Source organism: Orcinus orca, chromosome 1 (genome assembly GCF_937001465.1).
Source record: "Orcinus orca chromosome 1, mOrcOrc1.1, whole genome shotgun sequence".
Taxonomy (NCBI): domain Eukaryota; kingdom Metazoa; phylum Chordata; class Mammalia; order Artiodactyla; family Delphinidae; genus Orcinus; species Orcinus orca.
In genome coordinates this window covers 118,081,700-118,098,170 of record NC_064559.1, presented here as the reverse complement: position 1 = coordinate 118,098,170, position 16,471 = coordinate 118,081,700, and the positions used below count along the sequence as shown (strand labels likewise).

At 36.4% G+C, this 16,471-nt stretch overlaps 1 protein-coding gene across 8 annotated transcripts in view; it reads right to left on the bottom strand.

Annotated features, from left to right (window-relative positions):
• VAV3 (vav guanine nucleotide exchange factor 3) overlaps positions 1-16,471 on the bottom strand; it is a 395,385-nt gene that overhangs the window by 124,609 nt on the left and 254,305 nt on the right. For all 8 annotated transcript variants that reach the window (XR_004485033.2, XM_049700678.1, XM_049700676.1 and 5 more), the window contains 2 exons: positions 13,551-13,576; positions 7,953-7,998 (listed from right to left, as the gene is read on the bottom strand). Coding sequence is in view for 7 of the 8 variants with exons in the window: in XM_049700678.1 (XP_049556635.1) it covers positions 7,953-7,998; positions 13,551-13,576 (72 nt within the window). In the remaining variant the exon portion in view is untranslated. The remainder of the gene's footprint in view (positions 1-7,952; positions 7,999-13,550; positions 13,577-16,471) is intronic.

Sequence of the window (16,471 nt, the reverse complement as noted above, 5' to 3'; positions counted from 1 at the left end):
CCTAACCTACCAAACATCAGAGCTTAGCCTAGCCTACCTTAAACGTACTCAGAATACTTACATTAGCCTACAGCTGGGCAAAATCATTGAACACAAAGCTTTTTTACAATAAAGGGTTGAATATCTCATGTAATTTATTAAATACTATACTGAAAGTGAAAAACAGAGCGGCGGTAAGTATCTTGGTTGTTTACCCAGCGATTGTGTGGCTGACTGGGAGCTGCAGCTCGCTGCTTCTGCCCAGCATCTCTGAGAGCGTCATGCCACACATCGCTAGCTGGGAAAGATCAAAATTCATCATTGGAAGTACGGTTTCTACCGAATGCATAACGCTTTCACACCATTATTAAAGTCGAAAAATCTTAAGTCAAACCATCTTAAGTCTGTAGTTTTTTTTTTTCTTCTGCTTTTCAACAAAATGAATCAGTTATATATATACATATGTTCCCATATCTCTTCCCTCTTGCGTCTCCCTCCCTCCCACCCTCCCTATCCCACCCCTCCAGGCAGTCACAAAGCACCAAGCTGATCTCCCTGTGCTATGCGGCTGCTTCCCACTAGCTATCTACCTTATGTTTGGTAGTGTATATATGTCCATGCCACTCTCTCGCTTTGTCACAGCTCACCCTTCCCCCTCCCCATATCCTCAAGTCCATTCTCTAGTAGGTCTGGATCTTTATTCCTGTCTTACCCCTAGGCTCTTCATGACATTTTTGTTTTCTTAAATTCCATATATATGTGTTAGCATACGGTATTTGTCTCTCTCTTTCTGACTTACTTCACTCTGTATGACAGACTCTAGGTCCATCCACCTCATTACAAATAGTTCAATTTCGTTTCGGTTTTATGCCACTTGACAAACAAGAGCACACTGGATGATACAGAATTGAGGTCAGAATATCAAACCTAGCAAGAGACTGATAACTTTATTTAAATATCTGTAGTTGTATATAAATGCACTTTTATTGATGTACTTATTAGATACCTCGTCTCCCTGTCCTGTGCCCTTCTTTAAACCACAATGAGCCTCTTTTACCCTGCCTACCTAGTCAACAACACCATTCATAAGTGACCACACACACTTTGGTGGTTCCTCATACACCACACGCTATTGCTGTTGGACATGTTTATGTTTGTATGTCCTATCGCTCCAACAAAATTCCAAGGTCCTCAAAGACAGGGAAGCTTCCATATATTTCTAATATCTCTGCAGAAAAAAGTGAGTCTCAAAAGTTATCTGTAAAGAACAATTTAAAAAACCCAACTAGCTTTTCTTTTCATTCAAATAATTGCCAGTATGAGTCATTTTGGTAGAAATTCCACAAACTCCATTCCAATGTTCTAATTAATTTGATAACCATTCTCACTATTTGTGTATAGAATGACTATAAAATTATAAACAGTTATGATACTAAGGATTACTTTATCAGTGTCTGTCCTCTTTCCTGGTATCAGGGCGATATTACTTGTATCAAATATTGTTATTTGAAGCCAATACTTTTGCCTCAACTGGTTCCTCTCATTTACCTCACTTCAGACTAAAGTTCTGGAACAAGCTTACCTGATTCTCATAAGTTGTTGGCTCATAAGAAATTTGTGAAGTTTCTTTGCCTACTTAGCATTATATGGCATGTTCTTTTGCTTCTGAAATGGGATAGTATTTGACTACCAGGGCCGTAGATATAACAAAGGAAGTCCAGGCCATACCTGACCTTCCAAGTGAGGAATGATTTTTCAATGATAAAAATGTTAAAAGCAGCTCACCAGGTTCAAGACTTCCGTTTCAGAATATTTTTCTAAATATGTAATAAATGCATACTTTTTTTTCTAAGACATAATTACTCTAGTAATAGAAATTATAAGTTAAAAGTACATAAACGATCCAGAAGTGGGTTCAGTATATAGTACTCCAAATGTTTTTTAATTTCAATAATCACATTACTGATGCCATGCTTCCCATCTAAAGGCCCCCCCCCCCACCCCATGTACGTCTTCAAATATTCACCTTCCCCTCTTTTTCCTACGCCGGAGGTAACAGAGCCGTGTAAAAGACTGGGCTCGGCAAGGCATGGGCAAACCTGCTAGATGACAGCAATAGTGACACTTTGTGAGCTCGGAATGAGCCTTCAAAGGGAAAAATAAATCTTCCCCAAACGAAAAAAAGATGTGAGGAAGGGACTGTGATGTACGTTTCAGAAAAATATCATCATGGTAAAGGGAATTAGGAAGGCAGTCCTGAAAATAACTACAAGGGGATCAAATGCCTTAGAGCAAAACCAGTCTTTGTGTCCATAGTTTAATAGAAGCTTGAGAAAATCAGCTATTTTAAAAACCGGAGCAGGCTCTCCAGTACTCGTGCACAGCTTGGATTTCTCATTTCTCTGCAATGAATCTTAATCACTAAGTTCTATTGTCCCAGTTTTTTCACGTTCATTCTTTCAATGTGAAATGTATTTTTACAGTTTTACAATTATGCTCCTAATATTTAGATTAGGATTTATGTTTGATGAGAAATTCATTTTAGAGGTGACAGAAAAGACAGAAGTAGGTTTGACTGATTAATATGGAAATATTGTAATCTACAGATACTTTATTACTTATTTACTATAGACAAAAGCTCACTTACTAAAACTTCACGAATATACATTTGTCTCCCTCAAAAAAAAAAAAGGAAAAAAGAAAAATGTAGTTCTAGATAAATAATTTTTAAAATCCTGGGTTGCTATTTTTCTCATCAATGTTTTCTACTCGAGAATTAAAAAGATAAAAGTTCTCTATCGAGCAAATTGGCATTATGTTTAAAAGCAAGTCTAAAAGAAATCAACAATTCTGTTTAGATCTGGAATGAGTTTACCAATAATTTGAAATTAAAACATTAAGGAAAACTGTATTAAGTTGTAATTCAATGCAAAAAAACAGCATAACAAACATTTTATTTATATAAATGAAAACATATATAGACAACTCAGCTTAAAAGCAATCTTAGCCTACATTTGCTTCTCTCTTTTCCAATTCCTTTTGCTTTTTTGCACTAATTACATAATTAGATCTTTTTATATGTTTACCAGACTATTCCCTAATTATTTGTATGATACTATGCCATACTGTAATGAATCAGAGTATAAAATAGAATATTAAAATATTTTATATGCACACTCATCTACATGCATTTATGCAATCAACTTTGTGCCTGTATCTACTCCTTCCTTAGGCAGAATACAAACTGTGGAGGGGGGCCACGTTTTATAATTAATGACATTGCTGGTGCTTATTGTTGTATAAGATACGAAGCTGGTAATGAAAAAAAGATGTCTTGAATTCCTTTCTTCATACAGGAACAGATAGGAATGGCATTATCTACCAATCCTATCCACCTGAAAGAGAAAGTGACCATCTTTGAAGGTGTCTCTTCTAAGAAACAGTAAGACATCTCCTCGGTGAACAAGAAAAAACACTGTTTCTAAGCCACATTTTTCTCTTCGTAATCAAGAGTTTAAAAATGAACACATGTGACGCAAGAGCTCTCAGAAAGAACTCTGTTCACTTACTATTCAAGGTTATCACAAATCACATGAGTAACGTAAGATCAGAAGGAAAATGAGGTACCTAAACATTTCCCATCTACTCCATCTAATCTTTAGGTAGTGCAACACAGAACAACGCCTGGATTTTTTAAAAGGTAGTGACTGTGGACTTAAATACGAGATGCTATGAGTTCCACAAATATGAGATAATTCTGCAATAGTCTAAAAACACAGGGTTGATTGAAAGAACACATATGCTGGTATATAGATTTGCCACATGCAAGCTAAAATAAATCTTGTATCTTCTCTACTCAGACAGAAGAAAACTTTTAAAGCTCAGTATTAAAATTTAATTGGTAACTTTGACCTTGGGTTCCACTTTAGGTGAAATATATTACACCAGTGCTCAGATTTTCTTGAGATTTATGATCTCATGTTCTTGAAAAAGGCCTAGCACCTCCGTGTTTCTGAAATAATTGATCTGTCTCTTATAAGTGTTATTTTCCTGAAACCAACATCTGTCTCAGGAAGAAAAGTACAAACTGATGAAAATACCCTGCTATATTTAAAAAATCCAAAAGAGCTACCAGAATTTGCATCTAACACATTACTATTACTATATTTATAAAAGCAGCCAAGATCATAAATTGATAAATTTCTTAGCACATAATAGAAGACAAGAAAAAGTCAACTAAACTGCAAAGCCATTTGTAAATATTATCTATAAAGATTAACTACAATTATTAATAAAAAGTAAAAGTTTTAAATACGCAAATAAGACACAATGTAAACCTCACATCTTTCGTGGTTTGAACTGAACTCCACAATATTTGCTTTTAACCTTGGGAGTTTTTCTTTCTTTGTTTCTTTATTGCAATCACAAAGACTACTAACTTCACCAAAAAACTCTCAACCACCACTGTTGATTGTGTCTCTTCTTAAAGATAAGCAAAATATCTTGGAAGCCATCAGGTCAGTAGGGAACAACAGCAAATCTGAAAATGACTGTGATAATGTAACTTCTAGCTTCATCTAGAATTCAACATAAAATTCTGAGTTTCTTTGCAAAGAAATAATTGGCAAATACTTTTGATTCTCCTACACATGACAAAACGTCCAATATTTAACATGCTCTACCACAAAGTAATTATTATAATAATTGCCACCTCTTAGCATTTACTACATACTTGGCACTGTTATAAGTACTTTTCATGTATTAACTCATGTAATGCTCAAAACAACTTTGTAAGGTAGCTACTATTATTAATCTCCTTTTACAAATGAGGAAACTACAGAGAGGAAGCAAATTGCCAAAGGTCAACAGCAAGTAAACAGCTAAGTTGGGTCCTCAGCCTAGGCAATGTGGCTCAGAGCCATGCTTCCCACCATTGGACTATTCCATATTCCTTGAGTATACTGGTCCACTTTATCAGCAGGAGGAATTTAAAAAGCAAGAGAGCCAGTGCATGCAGAAGTATATAGCCATTCATTAATTCATTTAACAAATATTTATTAAGCACCAACTGAAACTGTATGCAAGCCCCTGTGTCCTTGTCCTCTGAAGTAAAAGGCTTTTGCTTTAATTTCCCAGGCCTCCCTTGATTGTCAAAAGGCTGGCTCAAGAGTTAATGATTGGGGAATGTGAAGATGATAGAGAAACAAAGAATAGCTGTTGGGCTGGGGAACTGGTAACAATTTAGACTATAAATCCACCACATGGCAGAATCACAGAACTCACAGTTCCCTGAAAGATACAGAAAAAGTCCTGACACACATTCCTAAGTTGTTTTTACAGGGAGCAGACCCCTCCAGATGAAAATTGCTGATCACAAAAATGTACAACCTAGACTGGTTGAAACCAGAAGGCTGATGATACTTGAAATTTCACCCAGATGTCAACCAATCCAAGAATTGTGCAAGAGCTGATCACACACCTTGTAGTTCCCTCCCTCACACTGCCTTTAACACCCCGTCCCTGAAAGTCTTTTGAGCATGAGCTGCCCATTCTCCTCCCTTGGTGCCCTGCAATAAATGCTGTACTTTCCTTCACCACAACCCGGTGTCAGTAGATTGGCTTTACTGCCCAAGGATGAGTGGACCTAAGTTTAGTTCAGTAACACTACTACCCAAAGAACTATGCATTAAGTTCCTTTCCAGAACAAAAGGTCTAGGGAGAAGATATGTAATTTACTTTGGACAGGGCTCTGAAATTTGGACCTGGTGAAGTGGTTACATCTGACCTCCCAAATTCTTTAATCACTTTTTTTCTACAAGCCACTCTAAGTGAGACCCTGGAAAGTAGTCAGTGTGTTAACACTTGGAAAAGACAACTAAAATAGCTAAAAGAGAAAAGATTAAAGGACCTTTCATAGTAAAAACACTGATAGCAAATAATGCTCCTTGGAAGCAGTCTGTCCATGCTTAGGAGGTCTCAGTTTTATTGATCCCTTGTTTAAATATCCTGGAGTGAAACTTCTCCCACACAACTGTGAAAATCTTAACAATAGTTACATCAGGATCAACTCAGAGTAAGACAGTCAGTCATCAAGCTAGGGTTAACTTTGAGCAAAAAAGCTTTGCAACTTGCCAAGAGAAAGTAATAAACAGAAATAAACAGAAATAAGCAAAGATAAAAAAGACAACCAACTCTAAACACATAATTCAAGCCTAACATCAAAAGACACTCTACAGGGAGAAATGATTATTACATTAGGATCTACAACAGGCAAGATCATCAACTATTTGCTTTCTTTTCAAAAGTGTGGAAGAATGAGAAAACACATATGTATTTACTATACCTAATGGAAAGCTATGTGTGTGTGTATATATATATATATATATATATATATATATACACACAGCTATGTATATTATATATAATGCATATTTTTCCCCCAAACATAACATATGGCACTACTTCTTTTGTATTTGTATGTTTATTCTTCATGAAGTTCTAAAAACTTTGGACAAATATAAATACCGGAAGAGCTATACCTAGAGAAAGCCATCACCTTTAGGATAAAGGAAGATAAACTATTTTATTATTGGTCCACTTTGCCATATTTATAATCTGTGAATTCATTATACCTCCCTTTAAATAATCTAAGGGCTCCTAAAAATTCTGGCTATAATGTACATAGTTAAAAGTCAAATGTGTTCCTACTGACACACTGTATATATAGAAATGCATTTCCTTGGGGGAGAATAGATTAAATGAAAATGCCCACAGAAGAAAGAGAAAATAATATTTATAAAGTTTAGGTAATTTTCAGAAACAGAAATACTAACTCATACAAAATAAAGAAAAAATATTATGTTCACAGTCATACACTCCTACTAAATAGAACAGAAGAAGTCACTTTTAAATATTATTGTAGAGTTTTCTGCAAAGGGTATCATCTTGGGAAAGTCAGAACCAATAAAAAAGCAAACCAGAACCCCTAATTTTTTTAATGGCCTTAATTTTGTTCTGTACTTAAAAGATTTAAACTGATCTCAGGACACAAGTGAGGCAATTTCTAGCCAGAGGCAACAAAGCTCCCATAAATCTTTTCAAACAGCTCATAAACTGGCATGGCTACCAGGGGTGTGGTTTCAGTGAAAAGCTATAATGCTTTGAAAGCTAAACTTTACAACTAGGTGAACACTGTTTACGATGAGAAAACAAAACACATAATCCAGATTCTTTTCCGGCAAGACTACTCTATATTTCATGTTCTACTTGATTTATTATTAAGTTCATATATTTGGAATCCTTTAGCCATGAATATCTTTTACTCACAATAATATGACCATATACACAACAAATTTTTGGGTAATTAAACTATGGAAAGCATTGCTTAATGGCCAAAAAATAATTATATGAAAATAATGACAGGGTCAACCTCCTGATATTAAACAGGAAACAACTGAACACTCTCTGCAGACAAAGAACTGGTCTCTGGAGAGGACACTTGTTCACAAAGTCCTTAAACTCATTCTTGTATTATAAAATAATATAGATATAGGATAAAGAAAAGTATTTTCCCAAATGGGGAGGGTACCAAAGTTGTCTGGTTTATGACCTCCCCCCATGCCCTCAGAACATGCTGATTTTTTAAGTGCTGGTTGATTTTTTCCAGGTTTGGGAGGGAGCAGGGAAAGGGTGTTGGATATGTTAGCATTAACCAGGCACCCTGAGGCTGTTCAGTAAGCAAATAACCAGCTCAACTGCTGATTGCGGAAAGACTGTGGTACTGATGGTTACTCATCACATGACCCTGTCCTAGGTAAATGATTTACACAGTAGACGGTCACCTCCTGGTCACACATTATGTACCAAACTGCGAGGAACACAGGCCAACAATCTGTCTGACTTTCTACAGCAATTCCCATATACTTTCATAATCACTTAACTGAAAAAATGATTATAGATGTTTAATCACACACCTGGATCCACCTGCTTGGGGGTTCTTCGGAGTCCATTGGTCCGTTTCTGTACAGAAAGGTAAAACAAAGAACAACAAAGATTTTGTGTTATCAAATTGTATTATTTTGTGACACTTTGGAAGTCCAATGAATGTTGCACTTTTTCCATTTAACACTACGACATTTAACATAGATAACCAACAAGGACCTACTGTATAGCACAGGGAACTCTGCTTAATACTCTGTAATGACTTGCATGGGAAAAGAATCTAAAAAAGAGTGGATATGTGTATATGTATAAGTGATTCACTTTGCTGTACAGCAGAAACTAACACAACATTGCAAATCAACTATACTCCAAAAAAACTTTTTTTTAAAAGTATGACTAAATTTGATCAAAACACTTGGTTCCAAGGTTTCTTTTTATAATTTTTGTTTCTCTAATAAGTCTTCCACTTGAACAACACTGCATTTGATAAATCATTGATATAACACTATGGGAAAGAAATATCTTTTCATTCACCATCTCTGGCGATTATGACTCATTTTTTTAAGTCATAATGACTATAGGAATTATGAAAACAAAGCCCAGGCAGCCATTTTTGCTTAGAAAATACTCCCAACGAAGAGTTTTGATCTCCAAAACTCTAACGCAGCTATTTTTGAGGCCTGACAGACCTGGAGAAAGTCAGTCCGAAAGACAGGGACTGGAGAAATTATACAACCTCCAAACAAAGATCTCAAGCTCTGACTTTAGCAAACACTTAAATGAGAATGGTGTTTTAATTATGGATCAGTGATATCTGAATATTTTAAGAAACAAAACAGCCATGCAGCTTGTGAACCATGAAAGTAAATTCTTATTATAGAAAAGGAATCCATAAGAAAAACTGTGCATTACAAAAATCATAGATAAGATGCAAAACAAAAGAGGTTTTAAATCTTTGAAAATGCCTGTTTACACATTCGATTTCACAAGCATTAAATTAATTCCTACCTAATAACTATGGTAATCTGACTAATTAATAAGAACTTGATTTTCACTTTTCGTTATATAACTGGATGAAATGCTCAGTCTGTAACTACCATATAATTCAGATACTCACAAAAGCAATTTTCTTTCTACATGTGTTGGGGTTTGTGCCTGTGTGTGGAGACTTGGTTTCATTCAGAGCAGACTTGGCTTTGCCAAGCACACTTTAGCCATGGGTTTTTCTAGGGTTCTTCCTGTTGTTTTTATTCATAAGTTAAATGGGCCTCAAAACAGATGTCAGGGTTCTCAGGTAAAAGCAAATTGGAGAATTATTAAAAATATAAATTTTGTTTTTAACCCAACTACTTTTAAAATGGATTTGTGAAGGCCTAATATGATCATTAAATCAGCATTGAAGCTATACTGAACAAGGTGGATGGCTATACTGAAAAAAAAAAAAAACCCTAGTATAAAGAGAGCGCTGTGAGTGAGGAGAAGAAAATATCACACTGGGCTTCTTAACAGCCAAGCACAAAACGGGGAAGCCTGATGAGTTATAGGTTCATATCCAATAACTTGGAAGAAAACTGCTTTCAAAAATGAAATCTTTTCTGTCTAAAACTTTATAAAATTTTTGGAGCTCTCTACATAAATGACAATATTTTCAACAGGAAAATATATAATGATGGATGTCTTGTGGCTATTTACCTCCTGCATTTTCCTCCACCTTCTTAATGTACAACAGAAGCTGTTTTTCTACTACTCTAACTCCTCTTACTATCACAGTGCTTGGAAGGCAAGAAAGAATTCAAACTTTGGGTCTTATTCCTACTAGCCCTAAACTAGTACTATTTAAAAACTATTAACTTAGAAAGTGTAAAAGGGAATTTCAGTTCAAGAGCAACACTATATGACCCTGAAGTTAGGATTAAAATAGGGAACATGGTGCAATTATTAAGAGTATGGATTCTATAATCTGACTGCATAAATTCAAATTCAGACCCTCCCTGTCACTTGACACCTGTTTGATTGGGAACAAATTAGTTGAAGTCTCTTTGCCTGTTTTTTCATCTATAAAATGGGGATAATAATAGCACCTATTTCATAGCATTTGTGGTGAGAGTTAAATGAGTTAATTTATGTTAAATGCTTGGAACAGTTCCTGACACATAGTGAGAATTATTAAGTGATAGCTTATTATTATTGATATAATTGTCATTATTATTCATTTCATGATATTTTGAATGTTTAAACTCAGGTAAATGATACATTTTGCTACTAAAGTATTACCCTACTATTTATATTTTAGGTTTTTCCTCCTGAAAGTCATTGCAAATCAGTGATCCTGAAAACAAACATTTCTACAGGAAGAGTAGGCAGTGGAACAAACTATGATCTGGTGCATTTTAAAAAAGAGAGAAGCGACTTAGACCAAGTACATTGGAGAGCTTGAGATTCATTATACTTTAAAAGCACCGAAAAAGTATTTTATATTGTAAAAAATTTGGAAATGTTTAGCAGAACATCTTTAAACAATGTTAAAGTGCAAATTTCAACTGTTATTCTATCATATCTTATCCAACATGCTCCTCTCCCCCACCTATATTCTCAAAAGCCTGCGACAGAGCTGGACAAGATGCTGTTCCTAGCAGGGAGAGGAGGGCACATCCAGTTGCCACCCTTGGGAGCTCTCAGTTACAGCCCCATGAGATCCGACAATCAGTCTTCAGCACATTCTCAACTTCTTTGATCTACCGAGAAGTAGGGGACGGGCTGGTGGGGACAACCAACCAACCTGATTTTATTTCTTGCTTCATTACCTATTACCTTGTCTTTCTCTAAAAGAAATGCCTTTATCGTCCAAGAATCTCTCTTCTTGCCTCTTTTAGGAGAAACCTAATTCTCTCTGTTGATTTTACCAACACAACGAGCAAAGTTTCATTTGCTATATGAAACTGGCTTTGGTTCCTCTACCTATTTTAAAAGCAGAAAAACCTACGTTAAGGAATAGCTTTGAAGTAGATATATATTAAATAGATATGTGATGATAACCTTGCTTCCTGGAGCTAGAAGTGGCTTCTGAAGGTCCACTCCAGAATGGGAGGCAAGAAGAACATCCCAGGTTAGGGAGGCCCAGGGCGATCCTGTGGCTACTGAGAACTGACCTACCTTGAGAATGAAGTGTGAAATTAAAAATTCACAATCATGGCCATTGACAGGGGAACAGAAGAGGACTACGAATTGGTACGTGGAGAAAAAGAAGACCTCCAAGAGAGGGGGAAAAAAATCACAGAGCTTACAAGAGGTCTTCATTGGTACTTCTGGGAAGACTCCTAAACATCATATAAGCATCTGCCTCAGAGAGTGAATATACCTTCCACAAAGTCTTGGTGGGGAGGTATGGAGTGAAAGATGTTTCTTAACATTCTTTTGCTATACTTCTCCCTTATGCTAAGCTAAAGTTTCCAAATAGGTTGGCCAGTATAAGATTTTACTATAATTATCCATCCAAAGTAGAGATTATTAGCAGAATCACACATTAAATAAAAATTACACTTTGTATAATCAGAAGTTAAGCAAGTCACTGAAGCCAGTCACTAAAATACTGATGCTGCATTTAAGAAAATCAATGTGAAAATTAATTCCTTTCAGAATAGGCTTACGTGTAATTTTTAAGAGTATAAGATGCCTGGAGAGAATTATTTTGTATCATTATTTTGTATCAGTGTGAAAATCATTAACCACTTCTTATTAGCACACTTTCTGTCTGTAAATACGCCCATTTCTCATTGCTTAAATAAAATCAAGTGAAATCATCTCGCCCAGGGCGGGGGTGGGGGGATACATGTATACCTTTATCTAAGAGGATAAAGGTAAAGTAATATTGAGTTAAAGTTCAAAGCTCTACGAGGAAATCTGTCTCAATTATCTAATAACAGAGTGAGAGTAAGAGAAAGAAGGCTACTTTCCAAGATCTTCATTGACACTGCTGGAAGAATTCTTACAGTTCTGATGAAAAATCTTACCTATTGACTAAACACTAAAAACAAGTTTATGTTAATTTATTTTAGCCCTAGCAGAACTCGCATGACCTATTTTTTAAATACTATTATCCTGTTATGCATTCCCTGAGCTAGATTCTAAAGTCTAAAATATAGTCAACTGATAACACTTAAAGGGTGCATGTGAATTTCCTCACATCACATTCTTGATACCCTGTATGTACAAATTATATGCTTATGCAAAAAAGTAAAAACAGTTACCTCTTGTTTGACATCTTGCTGTACTTTTCATTATTTTTACCAACTATATAAATGCCAGCCTATTAAAAACATACTAATACTATACTACTCTTAATGAGATATAATTGTCATGTGCTAAAATAATTTGACATAGAATGTTTTTTGTCATTCTTTTACTCTGAAATTCTCAGATTACTATATTTCTGGTTCATATAACTAATCACAGACATTTTACATTTTAATTTTCTTTGCTATGATTTTTTTTGGTGGTCAGGTAAGAAATGTATTATTTTTGGTTGACGCCCAAGGTACCGGTTGCCTGTAATCTGCTATATTTTTCATTCTTTCATATTTTCTTAAAAGAGCTTTATTCTTTTTTTTACATCTTTATTAGAGTATAATTGCTTTACAATGGCATGTTACCTTCTGCTTTATAACAAAGTGAATCAGTTATACATATACATATGTTCCCATATCTCAAGAGCTCTATTCTGAGAGGTGACAGGGATCTCGTACTTCTAAGCCATTAGACCTCAGACTCTGTGTGAAACCAAAAGGATATGTTATCAGATTTTGATTTCATCAATAGGACATGATATGAATCACATTTGTGCTCAAATGGAAAACTGGCAGAAACACGTAACCACATCCTTAGATGAAGAACCTTAGAACTTTTTAGTACTAGTGAATGTTGGGCAGTGACACTGTTTCATGATAGGGGACAGGTCTACTGACTTCCTGGGATGAGGGCCACCCTTCCTTCTGTCCTAGCAGGATCAGAGATCCATTCCAAGAGAACGCCTTCAGACACATTAAGTTTTTATTTTTAATTACTTTTAAATTTTAATTAAAACATTAAAGTAACAAATAGGAAAACACATTTGCTGGAACAACTTTAGATGGTATAATGAGGCAGGAAGTCAGCTTGAACTTACAGTTAAGAGACTGAAAGCGATGTAGTGCGTCATTTATTTGATTTATAAATTTTATAAAAGTGAATTGATTTGGTTATGTATTAAGTTTTATAAGCCTCAGGGTTTGTGGAGTTCTGTAGCAGGGAACTAGGGAAAGGTACCCCCATACTAGTGCCACAACATTGCTACAATATTTATTTGAAATTTACCTGAATAAGTGAGTACCTAAGATTCTGAAATGTCCCATCGCACACACATTCTTAGATGAAATATTCACATTTTTCCTCTACCTAAGATCTTCAGATGGTATCTGAAAATTCCTCTGATTTACCCTGTGCATTTCACTCACAAGCACTTGATTGCTCACTCTAGCTGTTTTCTATCCATTTTAAAAGGCACATTTAACATTCTAGGAGTTCGAGCCTGCTTAAGTTAGCAAACAATTTGAAATGCAAAAGTTATACAAAAAAAATGTAAACGTTAACCTTACCTCGGATGGTTTGAGCGTCCCTTGTTCTGAAACAAATGTAAAAATTGGCATTGTCAGTTATTTTGTTTGGTTAGCAACCTTAACTTGTTCTCTGCAGAGCGGTAAAACACTACTGCTTTGTTTTCCTAACATATCTGTAATATATTTCCAGGGTCCCTCAGGCAGGGCTAGTAATTGTTTTGCAACCGGGTTCTCTTGCCTTATTGGCTTGTCAGGAAAGTGACTCATAGTACTAAATGACTTCTAGGTTATGCTTAACTTTTTCAATTGTTTATTAAGCAATTTCAATCCAAACACATAAAGCTCCTTGAAACAGGGACTTGCACTAAGTTTATGTGCAAAAGAGAAAGCTAGGTGGGAACATTTCTTTCAACACACCCAGTTTTAAGAATTAAACACAAATAATTTACAAACGTAGTACACTGACTATAACAATTTCAAACTTAACACATATAATCTGCACATGAATTTTTCTGCATTAAGGGGCTATTGCTTTTGGTTTTAATTTGGGGGGAATACAGTTTGATTTAAAGATGGAAATTTAAAAAGGACAGGATTCAATTCTAATGCTAATTTTCCTTTCATCTCAGTGTACCTGTCTGTAAATAGAAACAACAATCTCCATTACATTTCAGTTCCTGAAAATGACTAACAGTTAGGAAGGACCCTGCGATCTTCAAGTAAGTAACATGGCAGAGGGCAAAGGGTATCTCTGAAAGGAAAGGCACACACTGCATGTGGAAAATGCTGGTGGTTAATATTTTGCTTCCTTTCCCCATATCCAGGAGCACCTATGCATGTTATAATTTCTCCAGACTGCGAAGGAAAACAACTCATCATTTGCACCTATGCCTATACTTTTCTCAACCAGAATGATCCTCTGAAGAAGGCTCTGAGAAGAGAAGACACTGACGGAAATATCAGGAGAGAAAGGGCAGCTCTGTCAGCCTAAATGAACCTCTTATAGAGGTTCCAAGAAGCCTCACAACCAGAGTTCCAGGGGAAAAGTACCAGAACACCTTACTAGCTGTCACAGATTGTTTGACACAGGAAGACTGCCTGGGGCATGGAACAGGAGGTTTTGGGGCTTTTTGTTTTTTAAAGGACTATTCCTGATTAATGGAACTGAAGACGCATGAGCAAAAAGTCACCTTTCTGGAGAAAAGCAAAGCCTGCATTTCTTTGTCAATTTCAACCCTAACATACTAACTTTCATACGTAACTGTCTTCTACGAAGTCATTTTTACCAGGTCTGAAGCTGGCCTTTACAAAGGACAGAAAGGTATTTTCCTTTCCCTCTCTGCTAGAAATATGCAAAGTTGCAGAAGAAAGACTGCCTAAGAGAACTGGATTGGGGAGAGAATCTATGAAAGTACCATTCTGCTGGATACTGTGCCCAGACTTAGAACCCAGGTTAGGTGAACTTGGGTTCCTAACGGAACAGTTGTGATACCTGTTTCACCGGTTTGACCAGAAAGACCTATATGCCAGAAAAGCCCTACACTACTTTCTTCTTCTACTGTTGAGTTAGAGAAAGAGCCTGAACTGGGAGTCACAATCTACAAGAAGCACCAAACAGGAGGGGAGTTTAAGTTTTCCATCCAAGGAGATTGAGGAAAGCTTTGATATTTCCCGATGACCTCTAAAATGGGAAAACCTCAGATCTTTCATGGTCAGTGTTTAAAAATGAGTGTGCACCTTAATTTTAATTCAGAAGTATTTTTTTTCCTGACTCTGCAGAGAAGTGTTTTTATGTCCTGGTGAAGTAGGTCTGTTGTAATATGCTTTAAATGTATTTTATTTTTGGCATAAAACCTATGATAGCCCACGTGGCAGTAGTTGGCACACCACGTTCCAGAAGTGCTCTGGGGTTCCTCAGGAAGAGGAAACGATGGTATCTAAGGTGATGATCTAGCTATGCAGATACTTGCACCTCTTTACCCAGAAAACAGATCTGGGAACAGAAGCCCCTCATTTACAGGCCCTTCTTATGTTGTTGCTTAGTGCAAGCCGGCCAGCTCCCGGCATGAGTGAGCACTGACCACGGAACACAAGAGGCATGAATGCGACTGGCAAAGTGAGGAATAAACTAGACTCGGCTGACCACCTTACCCAACACTCTCTCCTTCATTTCTCCCACTGGCTGTTGTCTTCTGCTTTCTTTCTTTGCATCTCATCAAGCAACTCAGCTTTCCTCATAATTCTTATTGGATGTACCTGCTCTTCACCAAGCCTCCTCTGTGTAACCCAGATAGGAAAATGGAAAATGGGCTTTGTGCTGGATGCAACTCCAGCTCTGAGGACATGAGTCCTTGATTGGGGCTTACCCTTTCCTTGCCACTACTCCCTGTCCTCAGGGCCACCACATTCCCCCACCTTCTCCACTGCCACCCAGGAAAGAGGCCTATTTCTTCCATGGACTTGGCATCGAGCAGTTCACACTGTGATCTGCTCATGCTGGGCAGAGCAATAAATAATGGCTCTTGAAAGTCTGAGCTTTTATTTCCTCATATTTCATGGCAAGGTTCTGTAAATATTCTGAGGATAGGGCAAAAGCCAAAGGACTAGAAATAACTCTTAGAATCTGTTCCGAGTTCAGAAATTTTTAGCCAGGCTCCTTTATTTATACTTTTGTACTTGTTCCAGGGGCCGTACCATCAGATTGATTGTCCCTGTTACAAACACAATCTAAATTCTCATAACCATATTGACGCAACAACTTAAAACTTTCGTGAAACTAACAGTGATGAGAGAGCAGAAAACCCAACTGCAACACTGTGTCATACATTTTCAAAGTAAAATTCCGTTTTGGCTGGGAAAATAGAATAACAACCTCTTCTGATGAAGTATTCTATGGAAAAGTTGCTCTGATTTTGAAGTCTACAACACCATCCTTCATTTCCTCTTGATATATGCCCAAA